At 39.2% G+C, this 27,207-nt stretch overlaps 1 protein-coding gene across 2 annotated transcripts; it reads left to right on the forward strand.

The window, feature by feature from the left end:
- The first annotated feature begins 6,471 nt into the window (after nucleotides 1–6,471).
- On the forward strand, nucleotides 6,472–27,186 carry LOC143422393 (protein fem-1 homolog CG6966). Of its 2 annotated transcripts, XM_076892987.1 has the most exons (9): nucleotides 6,872–6,973; nucleotides 11,411–11,674; nucleotides 22,743–22,902; nucleotides 23,557–23,757; nucleotides 23,850–24,101; nucleotides 24,248–24,404; nucleotides 24,525–24,951; nucleotides 25,023–25,214; nucleotides 25,305–27,186. In XM_076892987.1, exons 3-9 carry the CDS (start codon nucleotides 22,821–22,823, stop codon nucleotides 25,695–25,697), a joined length of 1,704 nt encoding a protein of 567 aa, XP_076749102.1. In that variant the 5' UTR covers nucleotides 6,872–6,973; nucleotides 11,411–11,674; nucleotides 22,743–22,820; the 3' UTR covers nucleotides 25,698–27,186. The 2 variants fall into 2 exon arrangements, with proteins under 2 accessions (XP_076749101.1, XP_076749102.1); XM_076892986.1 differs by lacking the exon at nucleotides 11,411–11,674 and having other exon boundaries at nucleotides 6,472–6,973.
- Nucleotides 27,187–27,207: the final 21 nt, after the last annotated feature.

Here is a 27,207-nt window from a genome sequence, read left to right on the forward strand (position 1 = left end):
TCGACTCGTTTCTCAGTTCGTCGAGTCAAGGGCGTCGACCGACAGGGGCGATTCGTTGTTTCCTTATATCGGAGAAACCAATAATGGCTAATTTCATAATGATTATGAAATTACAAGTTTTCTCCTCGTTCAAAGATCCGACGATATCGATCGAGCGAGCGAGCGAGCGAGCGAGTTCTAGACTGAAAACGGTCCGTGAAAGATCGCACCCGATGCAGTCTCCTATCGGAAATTTTAATAGCTATTGAACTTACTAACGCTACGCCGCCAACGTCTTACACTTCGCCTCAACTTTTTAACGAAGTTTTGTCACGAGTTCTTTCCCGTAAAGTAACGAAAACAACATTTCGATTCGTATTTTACGTAAAAAACGAATTTCATTTCGTATCACCTCCTCTACCAACTTGTAAAGGTCTGCCGGATTTAAACGTCTCGATACTTCGAAACGTAACCAATAAGAACTACACGTACCACGTATATACGTAAGTATGTTATTACATCTTTCAAAATCTATTTCGTACAACGAACCTTGCCGTTTATTACGTTCGTTCCCTTTGTCACAGCGGCGTTTGGAATATAATTTCTCATTTGAAAAAAATCTTTATCGACACCCCTGCTTTCAGTTGTCTCGCTCACGCTCGCCACTATAGTATCCTCCCAGTTACCATCCTCTTCGCGCCCACATAGTAGATGCGACATATCGTGCGATCTCTCTCGCGCCATAGTGTTCCTTGATCTTCCACCTCTTCCCGTCGTTTGTCTCGCTTATTCGTCCCATCTCTGAATTTTCGGCCTCTGTCTTACAGGTGCACCACATCATCGCTATCGTTGTTTCCCTCGCGCCCGTCCTCCACCATACATGCATCTCTGCAGGCGCCTCGTCTCTATCCATCTTCCTCAGCGTTCTCGTTCTCGCTCCGTCTCGCTTTTAACCGCGTACACCGCGATGGTCGCCTCTCTGCGTTTCACCAGCCCTCGTGGAACAACAGAGACTGGCTGGCTCTCTGCGCGTGTCCTTCTCGCTCTTGAACAGCAACGAGGCGTAGAAGGAGGAGTACCGGAACCAAGTGCCGAACGTTGCTTGTGTGTCGCGTGTGCATGAAGTGTTCAGCAACGCGCACGGGACAAAGACAGAGAGTGAGTCAAAGTGCTAGAGCCGGACAACACGAGTCAACCGGCAATGTAAGGAGAGACCTTTAGGTGGGTGCAAGCGGACGATGGTGTTGGTGATATTCCAAGCGTGCGGCTGGGAGCGTGTATGCGTGTTCATCATATTACACACTGCTCATACATCGTGTCTGCTGCGCTTTGACGGCGCGAGGAGATGAATCCTCGATTCGGTTAAACTCCCGCCAACTGGGGATGTTCTAAATCAGGCTGTCTACCTGGGACTCGGCTTTCTGAAATTCCAATACCCATATTCCTCTTTCGTCGTTGCAAAACAGAAAACAGTTCGCAGACGTATAACGCGTATACTAGCAAGAATTCGCCTGCTTCAACAAACGGTAACACATTTTTATAGGCGGCACAGTCCTAATGATAACACATCAATGACAATATGGAAATGCATTTAGCGGGCGCTTTATACGAGCGTTATTCTGCTTATTGACACATCAATTTCAAGAATGCAATAAGCGTAAAACATTTAGCCTCGGTAATATATAGCCGATAAATGAAATATCGCGTGATTAAACGCGGATTGAAATTGCTGTTACTTCAACGTTTCGAATACGCTGCGTTTTATTGTATCGATTCGCGTACACTTCCAGAGAAGAAAATTATGTTGTATTCACGATAGCGGTTATAAAGCGGCAAACGGTATGTATGACGTGGTGGTATACACTACATAAGAGGCGAGTAAACAGCCCGAAGAAAAGTTTGTGGGCGGATTAGCATGGTAGGTGTCGGTGGGATATCATAAAACTAGTTTGTGAAGTACAAGGCGCACCCTCCGTTGTACTAAAGGATTTCATTCTAGTCCGCATTGCTACGGCAGACAGGCATTTTTTAAGGGAACTCCGACAAAGCGATTTGAAAGGACGGATTATGCGGGGAAAACTTCGTTGTTACTTCGATTTTCTTTAATCTGATTTTGCTCGCCATAATTTCGAGATTCAAACTTATTCAATTAAAATCGGCGAACGATTTTTATTTCGACAGCCCTTTCAAATGATCCAGGAACAATATTTAAATGCTTTTATTTAAATTACCTATAGAATTTTTTTCATTCCATTTCATTTAACTGAAACTGGAAATCACGAAAATTACTCGTAGGATATGTTTTTCGAAAGTGAGCGCAAATAAGAATGTAGATATTTCGCGACGTAAAAGCGCAACGCTCATTCTGTTCTCATTGGTCCAAAAATGACAAAGTGTACCATGTCGCGCAAATCTCTCCATTCCCCCCTGAACAAGACCCATACGGAAACAACGCGATGTATGCACGCTCATTTACTTATTCTTATTCGGCTGTCACTGTCGTCGTAGAAGTACATATGCACGAGTATGTTACGCGTGTTGAGCACACAGTAAACACAAATGTACGTATTCAGTGTCTTTCCCTCCACCTCTCCCGTTCTCTCACCCACTCACCCTCTCTCGTTTCCACCCTTCGCGCATTGTGCTTCGGTTCTCGATCCCTCTTCCGAGCCCTTACCACAAGCCGCAACCCACTACACTTTTGCGCGAACACGCGCGCGTTCATTATCAACGTACAACGTCGTATAACCATATTTACGTAGCCCCAGTGGTCACCCACACGGATGGACGCAACGTGCAATGAGGTTGCAAAGAAACGACTTGTACACAGAAACGAAATGCTATTTGTCGGTATACGAAAGAAGCGCACAGCACAGTGAGAAATAGAGAGAGAGAGAAACGAGACAGAGAAGTACCTGATATTTGTACAATTATGAAAAGAGAGGCAGTGCGCTCCTTAAAATAATAAATTATCCGGTTACGATTTAACGACGTTACAACGATACAGCGGTGAACGGATTTTGCAAAAACTATGCGATCCATCCCCCCCCCCCCCTTCTGTTTCCTCTCAGGCTTGTTATAATTGCGACCGATGATTAATCGTTTATTCAAAGCAGTAACGCGAAAGGTTGCTTTTTTCCTCCTCGACCGAGCTATCGTTTGCCGGTCATCTACATAATTTCCTCGTAAATCACGCGACAGGGAAAACAACGGAGTGTATAAACGTCTCCGCGTACGGACGCGAAATTATACACGTTTCTTATCGCGTGACCAATAACGAAGCAACGACGGATGTCGGAGGCCTTCGTAATTTCGCTGGTAATTGGAGCAAATACGGTGTATTACGGTTGAAAGTTGTTGTCAAGAAAATCGATACGTCTTTTGTGCTGCGATACTGTAGAGCCGCGGTAGCGCACGCAACGATGTATCAAAGAGAGCAGCAACGTAAGACGATATTACGTTGTTGCGGGGGTAGAACAATAGAGCGTGTTTCTAGAATGTTTTAAATATAAAACTCCGTATTCCACGCTGGTATAGCATCATCCCCGACGAGTCGTTCTCGCTCGTTGCGCTTCTAAACTGTACTACCTACCGTTCTCGAAGTATACCACGATGGAATCTACCACTGGCGTCGTAAAAAGATCTATATATCTAACTTGCACCCACCTCGATGAACACGAAACCCCTGAAAACCTGTAAAACACGCGAACCGTCCGGATAATCATTCTTCCAACCGGGAACGACTCGCTCCTGAGCTACGTCTCTCGTCAGAGATAAAAAAAAGAAGGAATCGGTTAATGGGATAGGACGGTCTTATCTTGAATGTTTCAAACGTTTCGCGATATCGTATTTTCACAGTAACTCGCGACTGTTCGCTCAATATTCGTATGGTAATTAGATAGCAAAAGAGGATCCCTTTGTCGTCTCTTGTTTACATGCATTATCGGCGTACAAACGTTATAGCTTTCTTCAATTACTTTGTACCGTCAATTCGTTTAACCACGACTTTAACGATGTTTCTACTTGTTCCATAACGACGAAAATGAAAACCAAACTTTTCACGTGACGTTTCTCCTCTTTTCGATTTAATCTAAACCGTATATCTTACGGGCCAGTTTGAAATCTTTATAACGCAGTTTTTCAGTTCCCCGCAAGCACCAATTATGTATGTGCCGGGACCGACACAAAATAAGTCGATGTATACGCGAAACGTACGTATATAATTAGAATATACATATAATTCAAGGAGCTGTCCTTTTATCAGAGTAACAAAGTTATGCTTCTCAAATAACTTTGCAGTTCTTTGCTTCGTCTCCGCGTTCCTTTCAATTTTTCGTTTTTACCTTGGCAAGCTGTTACGAAGAACCCAGTAAAGTCACTCGTCAAAGGAAATCATGGAGTAGGATTCTGTTAAGTTGCGAGATAATAAAGTTTAAGAATAAATGTAATACCGTACCTTTCCACCTGTACCCTACGTCGTTACGCGATGAAAGATAAAAAGAATTTCTGAATTTTTTAGCCTTCCGGCTGTTAAATTCGGGAAAACTGTTAAATCGTCAAATTGATAGATTCTCAAATTGTCAACTTCTCAAATTTCTTAATTCCGCCACGTAGACATTTCAAGAACCGAACCGAATGATTTTCGCAATTTTCAAACAAGTCATTCTACCGCGCAGTAGCAAGGCTTCCGTTATAAGACTCATTCCTTATTCCTGCAACTGTTGTTGTCACCGAAAGCGCCAGTTTCACGAAGGCTTGGCGACTCTGTTTTTCATTCCTCTGGCGAAGCTCGGTGTGACAGCACCGGTTGCATTGTGTGCACCTTTTTTCCAGCTGTTTCTTTTTCATATATACGCGTTGGCAAACGTGAGCGAGCGCGTACACACACACACACGCACACAGACGCATACGTTCACAATACTTTTTCCATCTATCAGCCATCTCATTCTGCCTTTGACCCATCTACCACCCACGCGTCTTTTTCTGTACTCATTTTTACACCGACCTATCCTTTCGTTGTATAAACAGGAGATACGCGAACTGGAAAAGTAAAGAAAGCAACAAGACGGAACGCTGCTGCCTTCTCGTTTAGGCTCCTCTCCATTTCGATAATTGAGGAACGTTTGGTAGTTACGTTTGGCTTGGCTTTTGCGATCCTGTGAATTATAGTGGTAATCGTATGAATTGCAATTGCTTCGACGTTAATCTCTTTACATCTAGTACTACTTGCGATATTAACGAATCTTTACTTACAGAACAATTGAAACATTTATTTTCGAATTAAACTTTCTCTTCCACGTCACGATTATTTTATGCATTACAATTCATCCTATATACAGTGGCCTTCGAGCAGTACAAGGTTATAAGAAAGCAGACATTATCGTAAACGTAAATTTAAACGTATCTTTGACTTTTATGCGCATATAACTGACATGTACGTATATTTAATAAGACTGATAATTTAGGATATTTCGATTTTTAATAGTATTCTTTTGTAAATAACCGAGGTGTGCTCAGTGGCAACTGACGTAAGCCTGCCGAAAGTGGTGGATCTGGAATAAAGTAATGCTCGTGATATCGGCGAAAATGTAGGACGAACTAAAACACACTTGATGCAGAAGGAGTGCGTCACTTCGAGGCGTTAAAATCGAGGGTGAAGTACCGACTTAACGACTCCCTTGGCTCCCCCGTTTTACTCTTTTCCCACGTTTTTTATTCCAGCAGTTTTTACAAGTTACACCCTGACACGTAACAATTTCGGTTGTCAAATTATAATAAGAATTATATTCGATTAACGAGGGTAATATATGAGCAACGAATTTTAATTAATATGAGCTTTATGAATGAAACTATATAGGATAAATGAAAAAAGTAATGCCGATATAAATAGTTATTATGCAATCAAGATATTGAAATTAATAGACATTAAAACTATTTGATTATAAGAAATGACTTCGTTGTATTTAACTATGTTAAAGAAATGTAAAACATACAATGCAAAAAGTGATCTATACCTTTAGAAGTTTGCAAATCAAATTTTGCTCCGATTTTCATCACGCTCCGTGCATTCAAATACATAATGTGTGTGCGTGCGTGTACTTATGAGAAGATCTGATTTATCAACATTTCTCCTAGCTTGATCGGTGCTGCCCCCTGTTAGCAGGCTATCGAACTCAATACGTTATAACAGATGAATTTAACACTTGAATCAATCTGTGGTGGAGAGTGACAAAGATAACAAAATTTCTATCGTTCGTGAAATAATTCATAATAATAATAATAAACGTTATCAAACGAAATGTGACACATAACACGTTCTGAAGTGCGCCGCATAAATTTTATAGTAACTAGTATTCAACATATTTCAATGTCAATACAGAAGAGTGAGAGCGAGAGAGAGAGAGAGAGAGAGAGAAAGAGGGGTGGAAGAAGTAGAGATGGAAGGAGGGAGATAGAAATAGCGGACAGCTGGCACTAACACAATTGATCCAACGTAGTTGGCTGATCGAGCTCAGTTGTTGACGAACTGTCGAGGCGGAAGTACAGGTATCGCCATCTGATAATCCGACGGGACTTGCGTTCGCAAAACGACCGAAACAAAGCGCACGAAGAGAGGAATTGATCCGGTGGTTGTGTTGTATGCGCGAGCGCGTATCTAACTGTAAAACTGCTCTCGTGAAATAAGAAACATTACCGGTAATCGTTGATCTTTCGGGTGCTATTTGCCCGTTCATTATTCACGATATGAGATAAGCCGTTGCTCGGAATTTTGGGCAAAGAGATCGCGAGTGAGAGACGAAGAAGACTGTTAAACGTGTTCTCGGTGCTTTTGGACAAATATACAGAAGTCGTGAGCCAGGAGAACCTGTGACACGAAGGACAGTGTTGTTGTTATTCGAGGAATTGCATTATACATGCGAAGATGGATGCTAAGAAGTTAACTATTTGCACGATACATTACGTCGCGAGAGAAGGAAGACTGAGACGTCTGATGGTGAGTTTCGATCAGATTTTTTATTTAGACCTTACTTTAACGATGTACCACAGGGGTACACCTTATATTCCGCTTTGTGACATCCAGTGAACATGTTTCTTTAGATTTTATAAATATCTTATTCCACAAATAGACTTGAACTATGCTGTAGATATTTACGCGAGTATGTGTTACGATCATTGATACAGAAGGCATTTTGCCGGTCAATACCAAAAAGATTGTATGAAAGAAGTATCGTAGAAATTTGGTGTATTTGGTTATATACGTCCCATAAATGGTTTCATGTTTGTTTCTTTAGTGCTTTTCTTTAAGAACTTATATATCATTATATATGTTTCAACTCAAATTAGGTTTGTCGTAGCATTTATATAATTAACACATGATAGATGCTCAAATATTTTATTTTGCATTAATAGGACTAATAATCTTTGATTTTGAATAACCAACGATGACCAAATGGTGTCGTTGCATTTAAACGGAGTAGAGAATTTTCGCCGGACACTTTCTCGCATCTAAAATAAACCACCTAGCCAAGCGTATCCTTTCTTCCTCTTTTTCTTCTCATTTTTACACGGCCCCGCACGCTTATTCGAAATAGCAGCGTGCTGTTTTAATGACATCTCGTCCGTCCGTGGGCGCGCGCGCACATATGCACGCCGTTACATGCACATTATGAAACTTCGAACGTTGTTGGCCTTCCGTCAATTCGTCGTGTTCTCATCTTACTTGGTGGCCAGTGCTTGAGACACGCCACACGATAACGGAGGGCAAGTATAACGAAAAGAGCAGAGGAGAAAAATTAGATCTACCTCCTACACGTTTGCGTACTTGTTATGAAAAGGGAAAAGCATGTTTGGTCGCTGTTATATTTAGTTGTTGGAACGGGAAAGTCCGTTTGGTTAAGTTCCGTGCATATGCGCTTTTTGTATGTACGTGTATCTATATATATCTGGTCCCGCAATGGCGCGTTGGATATAGTCGAGTAAAGTAGTAGGGGTGGCGTTCGAGCGACGTTGCAAGGGATTACAATCAAGATTTAACGTGGGCTGATATTATTAAAAGTCACGAACGGAAAAGTATCTTTAACAGAGACATTTGTTACGCTCCGTTTCCGTGATAACTAGGGAAACTTGTACGATTATGAAATAAAAATCACTGTATTATGTACCAATGGGATTTATTTATAGTGCGTATCATACGCTGTTGTTTTCCGCTTCTGACAAAGTTTTCCATCGACGACCAACAGCACCGCATTGTTCTCCGAGTCTCAAATATGTTTAATTGAATGTTCCTTGTACATTTTTATGTTTATCTTTGCTTTAAAATTCGGATTCGACTTGTCCATGCGAATGTAAATCAAATTGTTACGTTAATTAACTCGAAAGACCATATTCGAAGAGAAATGACCCAATCGTTACAATATTCAAATTTCAGAATCGATTCGCGCTGTGCGTGACATAATACCTTGCGGAGAGCCGCAATTACACGTTTCAAATCAGAATGGAAATTTCTCGATAGAGGTCAATGTCTGTATATTAATCGGACCCGAAAATTTAAATGCTATTCGCTATAATTTAGTGAAGTTAATATGCATATTATTTAGTTCTCGTGGCCACATTATGCAGTCCATGTGTTAACGGCACGCGTGCATTATTCCTGTCTGTCTAATCAGAAACTCATTCTATCTGGTTTCAAGCCTGTGATCAATACGACGGTGCACAATGGTGTTTGCTCTTGATACACATATTATGTAGATTGTTCGAATGTCAGCTTATTGTTAGACGTTTAAATCTATTTATTTCCACTAGTCGTATATTCTCCTCTAATATAATTAAGAAATCGAGGATACGATTTGATTTATTTTAAGCATTCAATTACCACCGTCTCGATAATAGCCAATAGACAATAGCATTAGGTATCGATAATAAAGGATATGCGAGTCACTAATTACAATCTATTGTAATATTGTAATATTGATATTCTCACATCAATTATGTACATAGATAGTTGCATCGATTCTTTAACGTAGGCTTCCTGTTTTCGGAGCCACACGTCCCCCATCATTCAAAATAAATTGTACGAAAGTGAGCGGGAAAAGGAGATTGCGAAACGTCTGACTGAACACATTAATATTCTGCATCGTGCATTTTTAATTAAGGAAAACATTAATTCAAACGCTATTCACCTGAGTACACATTCGTCAATATGCTATCGATTATTATTGACACTTCAATGATGTCCTCCGACTTGAAAATTCAAATGTATTAACGATTTTTAAATACATTAAGGTAAACACTCAACGTCGTATATTCGCGACTAATTTCCATAGTACCAAGTAGCTTAACTATGTAGCGAAGAACCGCGAAAAAAATTACGCAACAGAGCGTATTATCTTCTATTGTATTTAAAAAAATATTACTCCATTTGTAGTAATAACATGTTGAATACAAGGAGTGTTAAGTTAAACTTGAGTAAATTATACATAAACCGTGGACTATCATACATTGGACTAGTAAGATTTACAAGGAGAAAGGCGGTCGTTAGCTTCTGCATAATGAGTTCACTGTAACGCAAAAGAGCAGGGACAGATGGTACTATATTTTCACCACGTGTCTATACTTTCCACAGATATTAATTCGGATTACCGTTATACCCGACGTAGGTTAACCCATTTCGTTTCTGTAGCACTCTTAGGGGATTCATGTAAGCTAGCTATCGATTGAAGTTGAAAGACTGCTGGTAATCCATTAAAAGGTTTCAAGAAAACGATTAGAGACATTGTTGTGACCTACAGAACAGTATAGAGTGTTAGTTAAGTTATAGTAGGTACAGTCAGGGAAAAGATAATCTTGCTACAAAAATCAAGCACTTTGAAGGCGATTATTCGATCGATTATTGTATCTACGCATTACACATGTAATAAGCGTTTGTAATGAATGTAAAGTTATTGTAAGCGTTACATATATTCTATTGTATGCCTAATCTTTTTATACGAACTATTATCTCTCTACACCGGAAGACCGTAAAGTACTTATTTCCCAACAGAAAAATCCCCGGTGGGTTTCTTTGCAGTCGAGTAATTAAACGTTGTTCAACGTGCCCTGGGAATTTAACGATTCACATTGTTTCGAAAACTATCATAAACATGTTAGGTTTAAAGATAGACTTAACGATTTTCAATAAATTTCGCAGATAGTTTTTTTTTTACACGTATCGTTGCAACCCTACAAAGGAATCAATCGGTAGATATGACCGTATCAGATTAAACTGCACTATTGTATCACGACAATCATTTCTACGTAACTTGAATCACGAACGCTCCAAAACAAGCACCTCACGCGATCAGGAATAATAGAGGTAATAAAAACGGCAGCAAACCGTCTAGAAAGGAAATAAGTGTAAACACGTAAGCTGTTTTACCGATTCATCTCAATTAACACATGTCTATGGAATTTCCACCTAGATTACATTGTATAAACTTCCCTGTTCTTTATCAGTAATTTATTCCGCATTTGAAACACCGATTCGTTCCCTTTGTTCGGTCTTCTGCTCCAACAAAGCGTCCATTTCTTTTGCGTTAGGATATGGAGTACATAAAACAGTGCGATGCCTCTCGATAGAATTGTCTTATTCACCGCTATTTTTTGTTAGTGTGCACGTGAATCTAGGAAAGAGCATTAGAAACTTCATAATGAAACGAGGAAGCCAGCCGGTTATTTGTATTTCATTAGAATCTCGATTATATCGGCGTTGTACCGATCCTGATGAAAAGATTGACGACGTGGTAATTCCAACGATTCTTTTCCTATGGGGATTAACCGGTGTTGAAAATTATGACTAAGAGCTCGCGATGTTTTTAACTGATTCTTAACGATGAATATGTTCTGTTTAGTTTTACACATTTCTGGGAAATTCAGGCGTGAAATCATTAACGACGCTAATCGCCATGAGATTACAAGTTCGTGCGTTCCAGAAACAATATTATGATTAGTAGAGAATCGAAAACCAGTTTTTTTATGATTAACCTGTTCTATTACATCAGCCCCATTTGTTTTTTAAATTGCGATGAAAAAAAGTTAATATGCACATATCCAATCACACTCATAAATATTCGTACCTTCACTTTCTATCAAGAAATTTATTGAGATTAAATGAACGAATTTAAAGTTTTCGAATAAATTCCGTACTAATTATTAAAGTCTCTTTGTAGGTCAACTTTGATACTACTAGCAATCAGTGTCGTCTGTATCGAGTTACAAGTTAGACTACATTCTGTTCTCTATAGGCAGTGAAGTCTACGTACGGATAGTTTTATAAGTATCTGCTTGTTCGATATTATGCAACGACATCGCGAGTTATCGAATTGGCGCGTTTTACACTGGTTTCCCGCGTATGATACGCGGTGAAATTATATAACTTCAATTCTTATGATTCAAGGCTGACACCAATTTACTCGCCGCTCAGGGTCTCGATTTCACGAAGACCCCTTGACCGATCGCAACTCCGACATTCTGCACCGACGTTCTAACCGCAATCACGATCCTAGAACGAGAAACGTAGGATCTGGCTCGTTTTACCGCGAATCGGATATACAGAAGTATCCGACGCAGATCGGACGTGAAAAAAAATGGCGGCCGGCCATTTTGCCCCGCTGTTGTCGCTAAAAATATTCAGCTAAGCAAATACGTTTCCTTCGTGCAAGTAAGTAACGTTTAATCGTACTATTATTATTTTTCGATATCGTGCTGCGCGGTTAGAACGATCGAGATTAACGCGGGATGAAAATATTGGTCAATCACAATCTCTGATTTCGGATTGTAATCTCTCATGTTGTGCCACATGATTATCAGCACACTCTATACTATGTAATAGTTGTTATCATTAGCATAGTCCTTATTAATGCTGCAATTTTATAAATATTCATTATCGTGTAACTGCACTTATCCGTAACGTTGGTTCTACTACATATTTTAGTCGAGCATAACTAAGTAGAAGTTGATTTCTTGCATTCTCTTAATGGATACAGAGATTTTTCTTTCTCTTTATTCTTGAAACAAGTTTCTGCCGTGGTGCATTTTTATGTGCCACGTAACAAGCTTGTTCGATTAATTAACTGGGTATATATTTATTTTAACACTACACATGAAATGTTCAGACCATTCATTCATTGAATATGAATGCCTCTGTGTTAACTTTAAAGCGTTAAGGTTATTCTATATGTAGCTAATGAAGAAATTATATTAATACTGGCTACGTGCCTCAAGCGTACATTCATGGCCACGATAGGATCATTGTTCTTTTCTATCGTTTATAAGCACTTATGCATTTCAAATAAACCGGACTATCCGGTTCGAGTTTAATTATCGTTTAAAAGGGAAACTACGTTTCCCAAAAAATTTGCTCAAGGTACTGCCGTAAAAATTGCTTGTTCAAGAAATTAAATTGACTAACTAGTTTTGTTACTTTATTTAATTTCGTTTTTCACGAGGAAGTGCATGTGGCAAAAACGGCTCGTTAAAATTCGTATTGAGAACAGTTTCGCCGCAAAATAGGTTAAGATCGCGGTGGAGAAACATAGTTATACAACAAATTCCCGTTGCAAGGTTTTGTTTTCTGCGTGCTCGGTACTTGATTGCCGCTTTCGAAACACATTTCATCGGACACGAATCACTTTGAACAGTGATCAGGACGGAGTAAAATCTGGGTTAGGATTCTGCACGCATATGTCGCCTAAACGTCCCAATTACTGAAATAACTTTCAAATTATACGATGGAAAAATTCATTTTCTTGCTCGATACGCTGCCACCATTCTTGCTGCATCGTGTTTCTCAAGGATATCTCGTTATCGTTGAATCGACGATTCTGCGATAAAACGTGTCTGGAAAGCATACCCTTGCATTGTTGGTTTTTCACTCTCATTCTCTTAGCTATTTAATTGTGGTTCTTTTCTCGTGTACTTTTATTGTATTGTATGCTACTCACTAATTTCGGGAAAGTTCCTCCTTATCATTTAAAAGTTACTTCAATTTTCATTCAACTGTTTTTGCAGAAATTAAATTATGCGATAATGTTATCTCCATTAATCTGTATTATTCATAACACTGATGCAGTGATTTACGGCGTGTTGTAAATCGTCGTTTGTTGCCAGTAATTATCTAACCCAACAACTTTCAACCGGAATTTTTGAACTACATTAGACATGTTCCGACATTAATAACATTTTAATGCGACCATTCAACGTTGAACGCCAATCTCTAGCTTCTAGAATACGACCCCCCTCGTTTTATGTTAATTCCTTCGGATTGATAACTATAAATGCCTGCCCAGTAAATGATAAGAGCCGATCGATGAATAACTTTGTCGGATTATGCGCGAGATAAATTGAGAAATTAATAACGCAGGCTATATCTGTATTTAGTTGCATTCGAGACTGTTGGAACCAGTTCTACATCGTTTCTCAATACGGTCGAAGGTTTAAATCTTTATTTAGTCAACCCCGGCGAGACGCGAATGTTTCGCCGTACAGTTGAGGTACGATCGACTTTTCGTTGTCCTCTTTTTATCGCATCTGGCCAAGTCAGAGCGGCTGACTAAGCAGGTTATTATTGGCTACCTATATTCTTGGTAAGCTGCAACAATTTTTGGAAACCGACTTCAACGAACAAATTTCGTAACGCTGTTTTTGCGCTGACTCCGGGTAACAACGGTTATGAAACGGTTTTTTTTTTATTACGAAATCTCTCCCGTAAAATATTTCTCTCGTTTTTAGGAAATTTCTCTACGATTCAATGTAGCGAATAAAAATTAGGTTTCTGGTAGTTACTTTCAAATGAAATGTTCCAACGTGTGATTTCTTCGACGTTTACTCTTTTCACCTCTTGGCATTCCGTTTCTTTTTTTTTTATTCCAACACTTCATTTTCATTTATCTCTCGATAGAATAAACCGGTGTCCCGAGAAAGTTAAACAAGAGATACGCGTTTCCAAGGAAAGCCTCGTCCGCAATTTACGAGTAGCTGCGAACACATAAACAGTTGCTTAAAATACTGCGAAATTGTTTGGGATTTCCCCATTCAATATCGAACAGGTGATACAATTTTTTTTTCCTTTACCATCCTGATGAGAGAATAAGATGGGCCAGAAAGTAACTTCAGAGTACGAGATGTGAAAATTAGTAGATAATTGAGAGCGCAGCTTGCAGTCTGCTAATTTATAAAATATTGTCGAATTATCGCAACGGAATGTGTTCGAGGGTGGCTCACGTTTTCTCGCTTTGTGCAACTACTTAACGCACAAGTGTGAAATGGCACCCAGCGATCGGTATTATATATTTATATTAGCGTTCGGTCATAAGTATACAGGTATTTTTAGAATTTCAGACAATTCATGGCAACTGTAGAATAAAAATTGATTCTTCTCTTTCTGAAAGTTAAATCCGTTCATCTTTAGAAACAAACAGTGCTATCTCTTATCCAATCAGCGATTAATTATATCTTCGTCGGAGAAACGAGTATCATTGATAAAATTGAAGTGTTATCTTTAGGTTTTGTAAAATCAATAAAAATTCAAGTAGTAACGATAATGTACTGTTCAATAAAACATTATCTAGCACGTACTGGAAAACACTGTTGATCACTTCGCTTTTAATTAATCGCCGCATTTTACATAATGTTTATTTTTAGATTTCTTTGTTGTTCGTTGGTAACGGATTTCCGACGTGCTTACGCATGTTTAATGCTACGAGCACGTGACTATGTCGATGGAAATTTTGTAATTAATATATTGTAACGGTTTTCTTGCGAAATCGTTTACGTTCCACACACCGCAACGATTTCCGTAAGAGGATCGGATGGAGCGCAAAACTAATATTTCATCCGGCATACCGTATTACATAAAACAATTAGTACTTTTACACGTCGTACTTTCTTTAATGATCTACGTAACTATTATGCTTGGAAAGTTAAAGCAATTTCATATAATATATCACATATTTGCGAATCGTTTCTCTTCTTCACTTTCTTAATACTTTCTGATAAATTTACCATTAAGAAAGGAAATAGATTGAAAAGCTGACGTTAATTATAAAAATGTTAAGAACAGACAGGAATTTTGATAGAAGTTTCACTTCTTTGGACTATCAAATCATACTTTTTGACCCCACAATACGCGAAGTCTGACGGTGTGGTTCGAGGGTTGATCGGACCCTCTGAAGCGTCCCATGATTATTCGATATTTATTTCCTTCATACGAGCAGCTCGTTTCCGTTATTATGTCAGCGAGCACGTACCGTTTTATGTAACCCCCCCCCTGCATATGACGTTCTCTGCATCGATGGTTTGCTTCCACGGGAACTTACACGTAATACAAGCGTACATGTGATACCTGTTGCACCTTAACATCAGAACGTGTTGTACAATTAGTGATGCATCGTAATTCGTAATCGATCGTGTAATCACGCGTTTTTCTTACACTCCTGCATGACGCATTGTGAAATATGATGATGAGAAATGGCTCCTCTCTTGCCTCGATGACATATGACGTGAACCGTGTCTATTATGGTCGAAGCGTTAACCTTTAGAAGGCCGACAAATGTCGCGACATAACTAAATGAATTGCGACAAACTATTCGATATTCGGAAAGTGTAGTATTTACAGGAACTTTTGAAAGTGACAATTATAATTATTATAATTAGGTCAATATTACAGAACGAGTCTTACTAAGTATGAAAACACACCTATGGAACTTCCCTTTAGCGTTATCGAGAACTAAGAGTGTACACATAGAGCCTTTTTATCGATTCTTTTTTCATTTTTTTTCATTACTTTTTTGTTACATGTTGATTCTTTCCTCCTTTATATATTTATCAATTGGGACCATTGAAGTTACGTATAATCATTAAAATAGTTTTTTCGTGTCTCTTTAAAAATTTATGTGTTGTCTGTCAATAACATTAATTGCGCTGTACGATAAACAAGTAGTTTGCTCTTTCTTTTTATTTCATATTATCTACAGATATAAGATCAATTATAATATAAACTGTCTATTAACGATACATAACTATGTATTTGCCCGTTTCGTATTACGTTTTATTGACAATGCCGGCGCGACAGTAAACATGCATTCGTGTATCGCCAATTCTTGCCGCCGCGTCGCTCAAGAGGTCAAGCACTATCAAGTCATCCGCGTTTTATAAAAGATAGAGATTTTGCAACAAAAACAGGAAACTGTTCTCTCATTGTTATGTAAAAGCGATGCAGGGATCAGTTAAATAAATAGCAGTTTGAGAGTATATCTGACGATAAGTGAAGTATGGAAACTCGTATTGGCAGTATCTTAACACAGATGCGGCAGAATGGTCGATCCTGGGTTTTTCAAAATTCGCGTCTATTTGCGTAGAGTATTCTCCTGTTGCGTAGTAACCGGTAAGAGTTGATCAGGAAGAACAATTAGAAAGTGTACAAGGTGTTCCGCCGTATAGTCGAGCTCATGCGATCGTCGAGGTTGTTGCATAAATATCGATACGCAGGGGTCACTTTCTCGTGTCTTTTTGTACATACGTGTCCAAACGTCTCCGGGCACGCTATCTCTTCCCGATCCTGCGCTTGGTAAAGAAGGTCCCTCTCTTTCACCTCCGTTGTATGTCCGTTTTTCTCCTACTCTTTCACGTCGTCTCGCCAAAACCTCACCGTTGCGCACTGTGAGGAAGCCCCGAAGAACAGTGGTGGTGAGTCGAGCATAGAGGCAAGTTTCATTGATTTTGTCTTTGGAAGATATCGTGAATTTTTTGTCCGGTCGATCTTTCTCTAAATAATTATCCGATGTACTTAATTCGTCGGTTGGTTGGTTTGTCAATTACCGATCGGGCGTCTCGCGTAGTTCCGCATTTCCCCCACGTGATGTATATTCCAACAATAAACATTTTATTAGTCACGCGCCATGTGTTCAATTTCGTGCAGTGAAGATGCAATCTCGTTTAAAATTTGGACAATGACAAAGTGCTGATGCTGTGGTCCCCAAATGTTGATATTGTTACGAATTAAACTCTTACAATTTGAAAGCAATCTTTGATCTAACTTATCTTAGAAAAAATCGTGATTCTTATGTCATTGCTGCGTATATCAAAGACACTGACCGATTGATTGCAAAGAAATGTGTTAATTCCGTCTACAGGAAAGGAGAACGAGAAAATGGAGTACGAGGCGAATAACGAAAACCGTTTCTCGCGGGTGAGTTTCGCATTTCATTATGCCAATTATAATTAATTATCCGTTCAAATGTAACACACACGTGTATTCCTGAAATAAACTTTTTCACTTCGTTGAGAATGTTCACACGATTCGAGGTCATTAAACGTATCAGTAAGAAGTTACTGATCGGTCGAGCGTGAACGAGAAAAACTGTAATTGGTTCTCGAGCGTGAAACATTATACTATTTATGAAGGTGTTCATTTGCACGCTGTCCATTGCAATAGGAAAAAGAAAAACTGTGATCTGTGAAGATCGCTTTGTTGTTTTTGTCCTGAATGTAGGTTTATGAGTTTTCAACTGTGACTGTCGTCACTCGCCATGTTATTTGCTAAATCATTCTACAAAACTGTGCCAATCGTCAAGGATCTTCCCGCTCGCCACTTATTGTTAAAATATTAACGTTTTGCCTAGTGAGTTTTACAGTATATGAGAGTATCCCACAATAATGTATAAACATCTTCGAATATACGTTTATATAATTGCTTATCATATATATGTTTAGAACATTAGAAATTTTAATAGGTTGTAATAGGAGTTAGAATAAATAGAGATACGAGTAAAAACGTTTTAAGCGTAACAATAGGAAATTTTCGTATCGATTGGAGAAAATTTTCACTGTTTATAAAGAATTGTGTATATAGTGGATTGCCTGCATCTAATAGACATGCTTTCAAATTTCTCCGTACTTACTTATGCGTTCCCCAGCATTGGTTGGCCACTTTTCTCAGTTGTTATGAAGCGAAATAAGTATGTTCAAGTGTGTGTACTTATAATTTACTTTCGCGTGGAAAATCATAAACTGGTATTGAAAAGGAAGGTACATAGGTACGTACATTGTGCATAACAGAAATGTCAGAACGTACAAATTCCGTCCGTGATATTTGCTCTTTATTAGCAGTTTCTTGGAATTTTGCATTGGTTTTCGAAATTTGTTCGTGTTAATAGCAATATCTATATTTAACCAGGCAATCGTGAAATAAATGTGTGGAATTATAAATAACTGTCAACCCATTGCCATTTTGCATATACTATCGTGTACTGCAGATAATCAGTATGCAACGTGATGTCAGTTAAATGGGCAACGTATCATGTATTGTGAAAATGAAGTTCAGCGTGTACCCGAAATGAACGAAAGTTGAAATCGATCATTTTGCATTGGTTTTCTCATGTCAAGTTATGAGACGTATATTTTAAAAATTCAAGGCTTACTTAGGGGTTCGCCTAGTATAATCGTTAACGTTGACTACAGTTTTCAGATAGAATTTCTCATCCACGTTTTAAGGCCAATTCGCATTCAGGCGTCGCACGTCCTCAGCGTTCGTTGGCTGCAGAAAAATAAAACTGTGGATCCGCGCGGCGCACTTTGGCTTCCTCCGTTTCCACGAATTTATTTTTCGCCGTCTCTGAATAGGTCGCGTGTACACGCGGTACATGTTTATTTATGGCGCGTCCCCCGTTCAGGAAGAACGAAATACGTTATTCGCAATTTCGTGCTACGCGGCAAGATCGTTCGCTAATTATTATGCTAATAGATCGGAGCAGTTGTTTCGAGGGCAACGCACTTGAAAAAAATAGCGATACGCCGGCAATTACTCATATTTGCGAGTCGCTTGTGTATTATTTAAAGCCAAGAAGGTTCGCGTGGAGTATGATTCTCCGCTGAATCGCAAATAAATGTTATTATTCGAATATTAGATTCTTTAAATAAAGAAAAGAAAAGGGAAAGGACATTTAGTACAGTAGCAGTTTAGTTTCATATTGCGTCAGTAAAAATGAATCTAGTTTTGCGAATTGGCTGCAGAAGTGACTGATGGGGAGAGTATGAAAATTCTTGGAAATTTGAAAAGTTAGCCATTACAAATTAACAATCGCGAATAAATTGATTTGCTTCGAAGACACAATGGCAAGAAAGTAACATGAGTATGCGTGGGTTGACGTCTCCGGCTTCAACCGATTTTACTTGCATGTCGGGAACCATATTCCATGAATTTTTAGAACATTTTATTATTCCTGAGGAGATCGCTGGAAGCGGAATGTATTTTACGCCGTACCGAGACAAAAATAGTCTCGCAAGCGATTGTTTCCCGATGAGATTCAACTGATTAACTTAGAATGGTTACAAATCTTTTATTCATGCGAAAATTCCAATTTGCTTGAAACATTGTAATTGTTAGCATCGATCACGAGTTAATCTTTCACTTGTCATTTATCGCTTATATTTATTTCTGATTTAGATCATCAGATTAGATGTATGTTTACAAATAGATTCTGATAATTTCATCTATCGTTTACAATTGCTTAATCCAACTATTCAGCGCGGAACTAGATTAGAAACAGAAACATCAGGTATTACGAAACGTAATAGCGATGATAGTAATATCCGTGTATACATTGATTACATTCTAAGTCATTGTGCTGCCAGCCTTGGTCGGTATTACATGACTCGCAGATATTATCAACGTAATTTACAATTATTTTGTAATACCGGCATAATTTCGCTCAGTCGAGAACAGTAGAAATTACACTGGACACGGCTTTCTTTCCTGTCTTCTTTTTAGAATTCAAAAATACTACCGTACGCGTTATAACAGTGGGCAAATGATCAATAAACTAACGAGATATTTAGATCGATACAATTTTTCACAGCGTTACAAAGTAATAATTTTCGAAGTGGTGGTTAAACTAGTATATAGGCGCGCTTTTAAATTGTATGCAAATGCGAAATGTGTTCAAGGACAGATTACCAAAGAGAAAGAATAAACTACTACTCGTAGAGTCTAAAACAATTCAGATTGCAATCTTAGGAGGAAGCGAATACGCGATGAGTTCCGTGATAAATGTACACATACGTTACATATTACCTACTCATATTTTATACCGAAAGAAAGGAGCATGGCCTGGAATAAATTTTACGAGAGAGAGGGACAGAAACTTTTTTTGTTATTTAATTTACAGTCGTGAAATTCCGGTTGCAATTTACATCGGGGTCGTTATTACGAATTTTAAAAATCTACTTCTATTATTACTTTTATTTTATCTATCACGGGAGAGAGGGAGAGACAGACGGACAGAGCAAAAACTTCAGAAATAATGACGCTGCGTTCGTAAATCAATGTTCGAGAAAACGCCGTCTTTGGGTCAACGTTCGTGGAAACAAGTCTAACAATAAGACCTTACCGCTAACAAAGCGTCGGTTCCCGTACCGTAATGGCTGTGTAGCTCCAGTTTGCAAATCACTTTGACATAAATTGTGCGTTCCGCAAACTAATATTTTTAATGCGATAATAATTACATAGCTCCACAGATGATTTGCAAATCAGGCCAGGTCACTCTGTCACGAAGAAAAATGAATTCTCATTTCCGAACAGTGACTCGAGTACTAGGATAATTAAAAAAATGTTATAGCTCTCATATAAGTAGCTCGTAACGCCGCGGGTAAAGACTGACACGGTCAAAATAGGTTTACAGCCTTGCAGTCTATTAAATGTCCTTCATACGGTCAGCTATTTGTTCGCCGTTAAACTAACTTTAATTTCTCGAAACTTTTTGTCACAAGAGAGGCCGTCCCAACATCGTTCGTCCCCGTTACCTACATTTTCTTACCGGGGCAGGCCCAAAAAGCCGGCGGGCGGGCCCACGAAAAAGAATATCGGTCAGTCGAATAACGGAATTCCGGTTGTATATACATACGCCTGCCGCGCATGCGTGCCCGCGCCAAGTTCTAAAAGGGGAAAAGTTGCCATAGAAGGACGAACGGGCAGAAAGGTATGGGAAGCCCAGTGGAAAAGTAAGAGATAAAACGACGACAAAGAGGAGAGAGGGGCGAAGTGATAAACGATCGATCGAAGAAGTTCGAAACGTGAGCCTAGTCTCGTGTTAGCTCCTGTTCTCTTTTCCCCACCTCGTTTCGGAGCACAACGACATTTTGTCCATTCACCATTCGTAGTCGTGGGCCTAATGTCACCGATTATTCGTTTAACGGGATCCGCACGTCCACGGTGGTGGTGAACGATGATTTCTCCAGGAGCCAAAGCGTCAGTTAGGGGTTTGAGCATCGACCAGTCGCAGAGTACATTGTTGCGCGTGAGCACTGGTTTCGCTTCCTCTCCAAATCGATCGGTGTTTACTGTGACCGTTTTTATCGCGATCACAATTACTTAATATAATTACAAGGAGTCGCTGGGACCGATCTTGATCGTTTGCGTGCATAATCATTCGCGTAAAACCTCTAAGGACACGAAGAACGATTCTGAACCGTGTAACTTGCAACTCTCCGGTGAATTGACACGGAGACGTGACGTAAGAATCCTGTTGCTGCGCGATACCTCTCCGTCAACTTGTTCACGTTGCACCCGTGCAAACCACCACGTGGTTCGAGCAGACAGTACTTAAGATTCGTGTACACTGTATGGAAGTTTGTCTTGGCGAACAATACTCGTTCGACCGCTTTTGACCAGTGTTTACTTTTTTCTCTTTCCTGTCTCCCGCGTTAAATGGGCGAAGCACGTTTCACACGTCGGGACGCTGACTTGAGTTATGAACGAATATCCGTTTTAATAGAACCCATTAATTATCCATGAAATACTAATAACGCTTATTAAACGAGAGAAGAAACAAGAAGAAAAGCGATCGGTATATAATTTACACAGAAATTTTTCCGATCATTAGTGTCATTTGCTTTTGCAACAATATTTGTTTGCATCACGCCGTCCTACACACGTGCGCACGCATCTTTTAATTCAAGAATTATCCATCCGCACTCCAGCAGGGGCTCCAATATCCGATCCTGATAATATCACTTTGGTTACCAACATTTGGTGAACATTATTTCTAACAATTGAAAGTCTAAATGCGAACAAGTCGTGGCTTGGGTAAAAAAAAAGTCCAAGGGTATAGATAGAAAAAAGTGGAAATTGACCTGAAACGAAAATTTGACGAGAGGACAGCAAGGGGACGAGCGAATAAGAGGGGGGCCAGGTCAGAACGGGGCGAACAAAAGCGTGTGTAAGCACGTAAAAGAGTACAGCGAAGTTTTGGGAAGAGGCAAAATCTCGTCGTGTGCTGCGCGACTACATAAAGAGAAGAGCTGACGCGTTTTACATATTTATTATTCGTCGAAGGTAGTGTCCGCTGGTAACAAGCGTGTTTCGCGACAATTCGTTCACAGTGCAGTAATCAGCTCGAAATTCGCGTCCAGTTAGCAGATTGTTCGAGTGGCGCGTTTATCGTTTGCCGGTCCGTTTGGTTCAGCGCGGGTTTCTTCGTTTAGGGATTTACTTTCAACGGTTCAACACGGGGTCCATACTGTCAAACGTAAGTCACAGTTCGTCCAATTGTAAACTATGTGTCTGTAAAGTAAACTATGTGCCTATGTGTACGCGATAATTCCGAGATTTCTAGATTAATCACGATACAATGTTAAAAACTGATTACGCTATTACATCAGGATGTCACTGGAAATGTTGAAAGATTTCTTCCAAAGAGAAATAGAATATTTTAAACGGGATATGTTTGTTACAGGAGTTGCTTGAGCATCAAGAAAAAGATGAGGTAGTGGAACTAGTCGGCACAACAAGCGATGGTACGACGCCGTTAGTTATGGCCTGTCGAAATGGGCACTACGACGTGGCCGAGTATCTCATCGAAAAATGTGGAGCGAATGTCAATCAAACTGGCCTAGGTAAAACATACCCCGGTACTTTTTTTACGCGAAATGTTCCCAGGGACGAAATTTAGAAAATAGACATTCGTATCAGTTTATTAAAAAAATACGAGGCTGACCTCCAATGGTACCCTGTCCACCCTCTTACAAAAAAGACTGTAGGCATAAGTAGGTTCACTCTGATGCAGTTTTTCCTTTTACCAATAACAGTCGAAATATTCAAATGGCCTGTTTTAAGTGTTTCGCATCGTGTATCTAACATGTCTAGTACAATACTAGCGTACAAAACATTTCGTTGAAGTTCTGCACGTGAGTCAACATCTTTTTATTTGCGACGATCGTGACGAAGTTGGAGATCCCGTCAAATATATCGTTTAGAGTACATAAGTTTCAAATATTTAAGAATTCCATTAGTACATAAATGTACGTATCGTGCGAAATCAATATTGAATATTTATACACGAAAAAAAGCTTGTTTACCGTATTGTAACGCTTTAAAACCGTTCAAGGTAAAAATCATTTTTTCTCTTCGTTAATTAGCATCTAAATTTGAATTTCTAATTTAACGAATTTCTCGATATAGAAAATGTTACATAATTTGTGTTTGTTCTTTGAATTTATGTAAATTATTAGACAGTGGTATTTCTAACATTGCGTTAATTTGTCCAACAGTGATGTTCGATGGCGAGGTGGTCGAAAGCGCGCCGCCATTATGGTGCGCAGCAGCTGCCGGTCACTTGGCTTTGGTCAAGTTACTGGTGAAGAATGGTGCACCAGTGGATTCGACCACTAAAACGTTTTCAACTCCCCTACGAGCAGCTTGTTTCGACGGCCATTTCGAAATCGTCAGATTTCTGGTGGCTCACGGTGCAGGTAAGATTGCACTACAATTTCATTTATCCAAAAGCCTTGACTATGTGCCAAGCGTCACACAAACGTCTGACAAAACTGTTCTTTTCCTGCAGACATCGAGATGGCCAACCGTCACGGTCACACCAGCTTGATGATCGCCTGTTTCAAGGGTCACGTCAAAATCGCAAAGTTCCTGCTTACCCTGAAAGCAGATGTGAACCGAAAATCCATAAAGGGCAACACAGCGCTTCATGATTGCGCCGAGAGTGGGTCCCTGGAAGTCGTGAAGCTGCTCATCGAGCATGGCGCGAGAATGGACGTGGACTGCTATGGAATGTCACCACTCCTTACGGCAGCAGTAACAGGTTAAAATAGAATATTCTACGCGCAGAATATCGAAGGTTCCCTTAAGACGGTTACAATTAAACGCTTAACCGAGTGTTTGATTGCTTAAACGGGGAAACACTAGGGCGATACGAGGAATTATCACAGAGACGTCTTAATCTTACAGGACATAAGCACATCGTTGAATACTTTATTAGTATACCGAATTTAGTGAGTCGAAAGGAACGCATCGATGCGCTGGAATTACTCGGAGCCACGTACGTGGACAAGAAGAGGGATATGATGGGAGCACTCCAATGTTGGAAACAAGCGATGGAAGAGAGGTCTGTAAAAATTCTACGAATAAACACACTAGTGGAAATAATTAGAAAACTACCAGATTGAAAATCCTTTTAAGCTGTTAAGTTTTCGCGCAAACAATTTTGTCCTATGATAAATTTCAGATATCGAGGCGATCTAGTGATACCAAAACCACCGCCATCGCCCGCTGTAGCAGCTTACAACTTTGCACAGGAAATTACTGACCCTGATGCGCTCGATGGATTATTGAATGATCCGGATGAGATGCGAATGCAAGCACTTGTGATTAGAGAACGAATATTGGGACCAGCCCACCCCGATACTAGTTACTATATTCGCTACAGAGGTGCAATATATGCGGATGGCGGAATGTTCAGTCGTTGCATAGAACTTTGGAATTACGCGTTGGATATGCAACAGAGCATGTTAGAACCGCTCGATCCGATGACTCAAAATTCACTTTTTAGTTTTACCGAACTGTTTTGCTGCATGATAACCAGGCAAATAGCTATAGGACAGAAAGTATCGTTGGTTCAGAAGATAGAAATTCTCAGAGTGTTTAAGAAGGCTGTAAGTTTTATTATTTATACAAACACTTTACTAGTAGATAATTGTATACTACATAAAGCGTGTTATTGCAGGTGTTAGAACTGAAACGAGGAAAACAGCTGACAGATAGAGTACCGTCCCGTAGTTTGTACAGAATTCTCGTGACTATTTTACACCTGGCAAGTTTATTGACATACCAAATGCCCGAAGAAGGTACTCCAGAGTATACTGGATTGAACCAAGCGCTTTACGAGTTAGTTCGAATAAACGCCAAAGACAATAATGTAAGTTAAAATTTGCTGAACTATTATTCAAGCAAAACATAAATAATAAGTTGTCCAAGAAGTGCAATTTGTTTTTGTATCCCTGCGTAGGGTCGAGATGTTTTGCAATTGGCTATTAGCGAAAGAGGTGTGCTTGGACCAAAATCACCGCCATATGGGTTGCCTTCACCACAATTAATCAAAGCTCTCATAAGAGTTGGCGCCGATGTCACGGCAAGGGACGATGACGGGAACACCGTATTACACCTCGCAGATAACAACTTCCCGTTGTCCAAACCTCTTATCCCTATACTTCTCGATGCTGGTGCTCATATCGATGCTGCCAACAAATTGGGCATTGTACACGATATGTTCGGATATCCTGATACAGTGTGTCCAATGAAATACATGACGCTTCAATGTCTGGCTGCCAGAGTGGTCAGAAAAAGATACGATATTGCACTCGTCCCGAAACATCTTCGAGCCTTTGTCGAATTGCACTAATGCTGTTAGGCGCCTGACACGATGGAGACGATATGCTATCGTTTAAAATGCCAGAAGTATTTTGGAGTTCTATATCTTTTGTGAGGATGCAAAATTAATATTAAAACATGTTTCTAAATTAGATAGGATGAACAACCGGAATTGTTATTATTATTCATTCTATATATGTTGCAACGCGATATAACGTAAAGTACGTTATCATTCCCGGCCCTGGTAGGTTCGGGCTTCTAGCTGAACTGTGGTACGAGATTATTTTGACGGGTCAGATATTTGTTTGATGCTAGTAAAAAGATAATAATAATGCAATTGATATTCTCAGCTTCAAACTTTGATATGGCTACAATGCATCCTCTATTCCGGTTAAATGCTTCACTGGCATCGACTAAGTATACGATTGCAGCTTCTGAACATCAATCAATGTGATTTTATTATTATATACTTGGCTGATAGCCTCTCCCTTATATGTAAATCCCATTACAAAGCCATAATATACGGATTGCGTTGATAATATTTAGTTTTAACTTGAGATATATATGAAAATTTATGTATTCGTAGAAGAAACTATTTTACTCTCACGTTATATAAAAAAATAAAAATGAACAGGAGTAAGTTTCTATAATACACTCTTTGTTATAGCAAAGTATAATGAAATAATTTAAAAAATAAATTATATGCTTTTGTACTAAAAATTAAAAAAAAAAAGAGACTGAAGTTCTTCAATGCTACATCTTCAAGTATGAGCACGCGTGGTTTGTTTTTATTAGACACCGATAGAATAATATATCCATCGAGCTTATCACTTTTAAAGTAATTCATTGACTGATAGATCTGGAGTTACGTACACGTTATATTATTCTATAATCCTTAAGCTTACTTTTATTTCAAATGTGATAAACATACATGTAGATTATGAGTATTATAGAGAATTACATATACACACTTATGAATCATATATACGCGAAATGGTTCTAGTAAAGGTGATTTTGTTCGAGAACGGATAAGTAACTGCACTTGACACTAAATAAGCACGATTTCACAATGGTACGTTTAGTCTTATAGTTTCGTTGCATAATCTTGACGTAACTTAATTAAGTTCACACACACTTTTACCATTTTACACAGACACTATGGATTCCCTAAGGAAAAAAGTATCTTACATTCAGAGGTCACTTAAATTTAACTGTTCAATAACGTGAAGACTGTGGAAATACAGGCGTGATTAATAAGACAACGATGGTGTTCATTTATTTCTGTTATAGCAATGGATCTCCATCCTATAAAACTTACCACTCGAATTACCTTTTTGGTCGGATGGGATAGCTTTCCTGTAAGAACAACACATTCATAAAAATCTGATTACAAGTTTCGTAACTTACCCCAAATTTCCTGTAAGATGATAGCCGCAATTTAGAAATGATTAATATATTACAATTATTGAAGATTCTGCACGGAAACAGATTATTCGGAATGTTCGTTATACTGATAAAAAGTAAGAAAAATTATCTTTTAT

The sequence above is a fragment of the Xylocopa sonorina genome, chromosome 3 (assembly GCF_050948175.1).
Source record: "Xylocopa sonorina isolate GNS202 chromosome 3, iyXylSono1_principal, whole genome shotgun sequence".
Taxonomy (NCBI): Eukaryota; Metazoa; Arthropoda; class Insecta; order Hymenoptera; family Apidae; genus Xylocopa; species Xylocopa sonorina.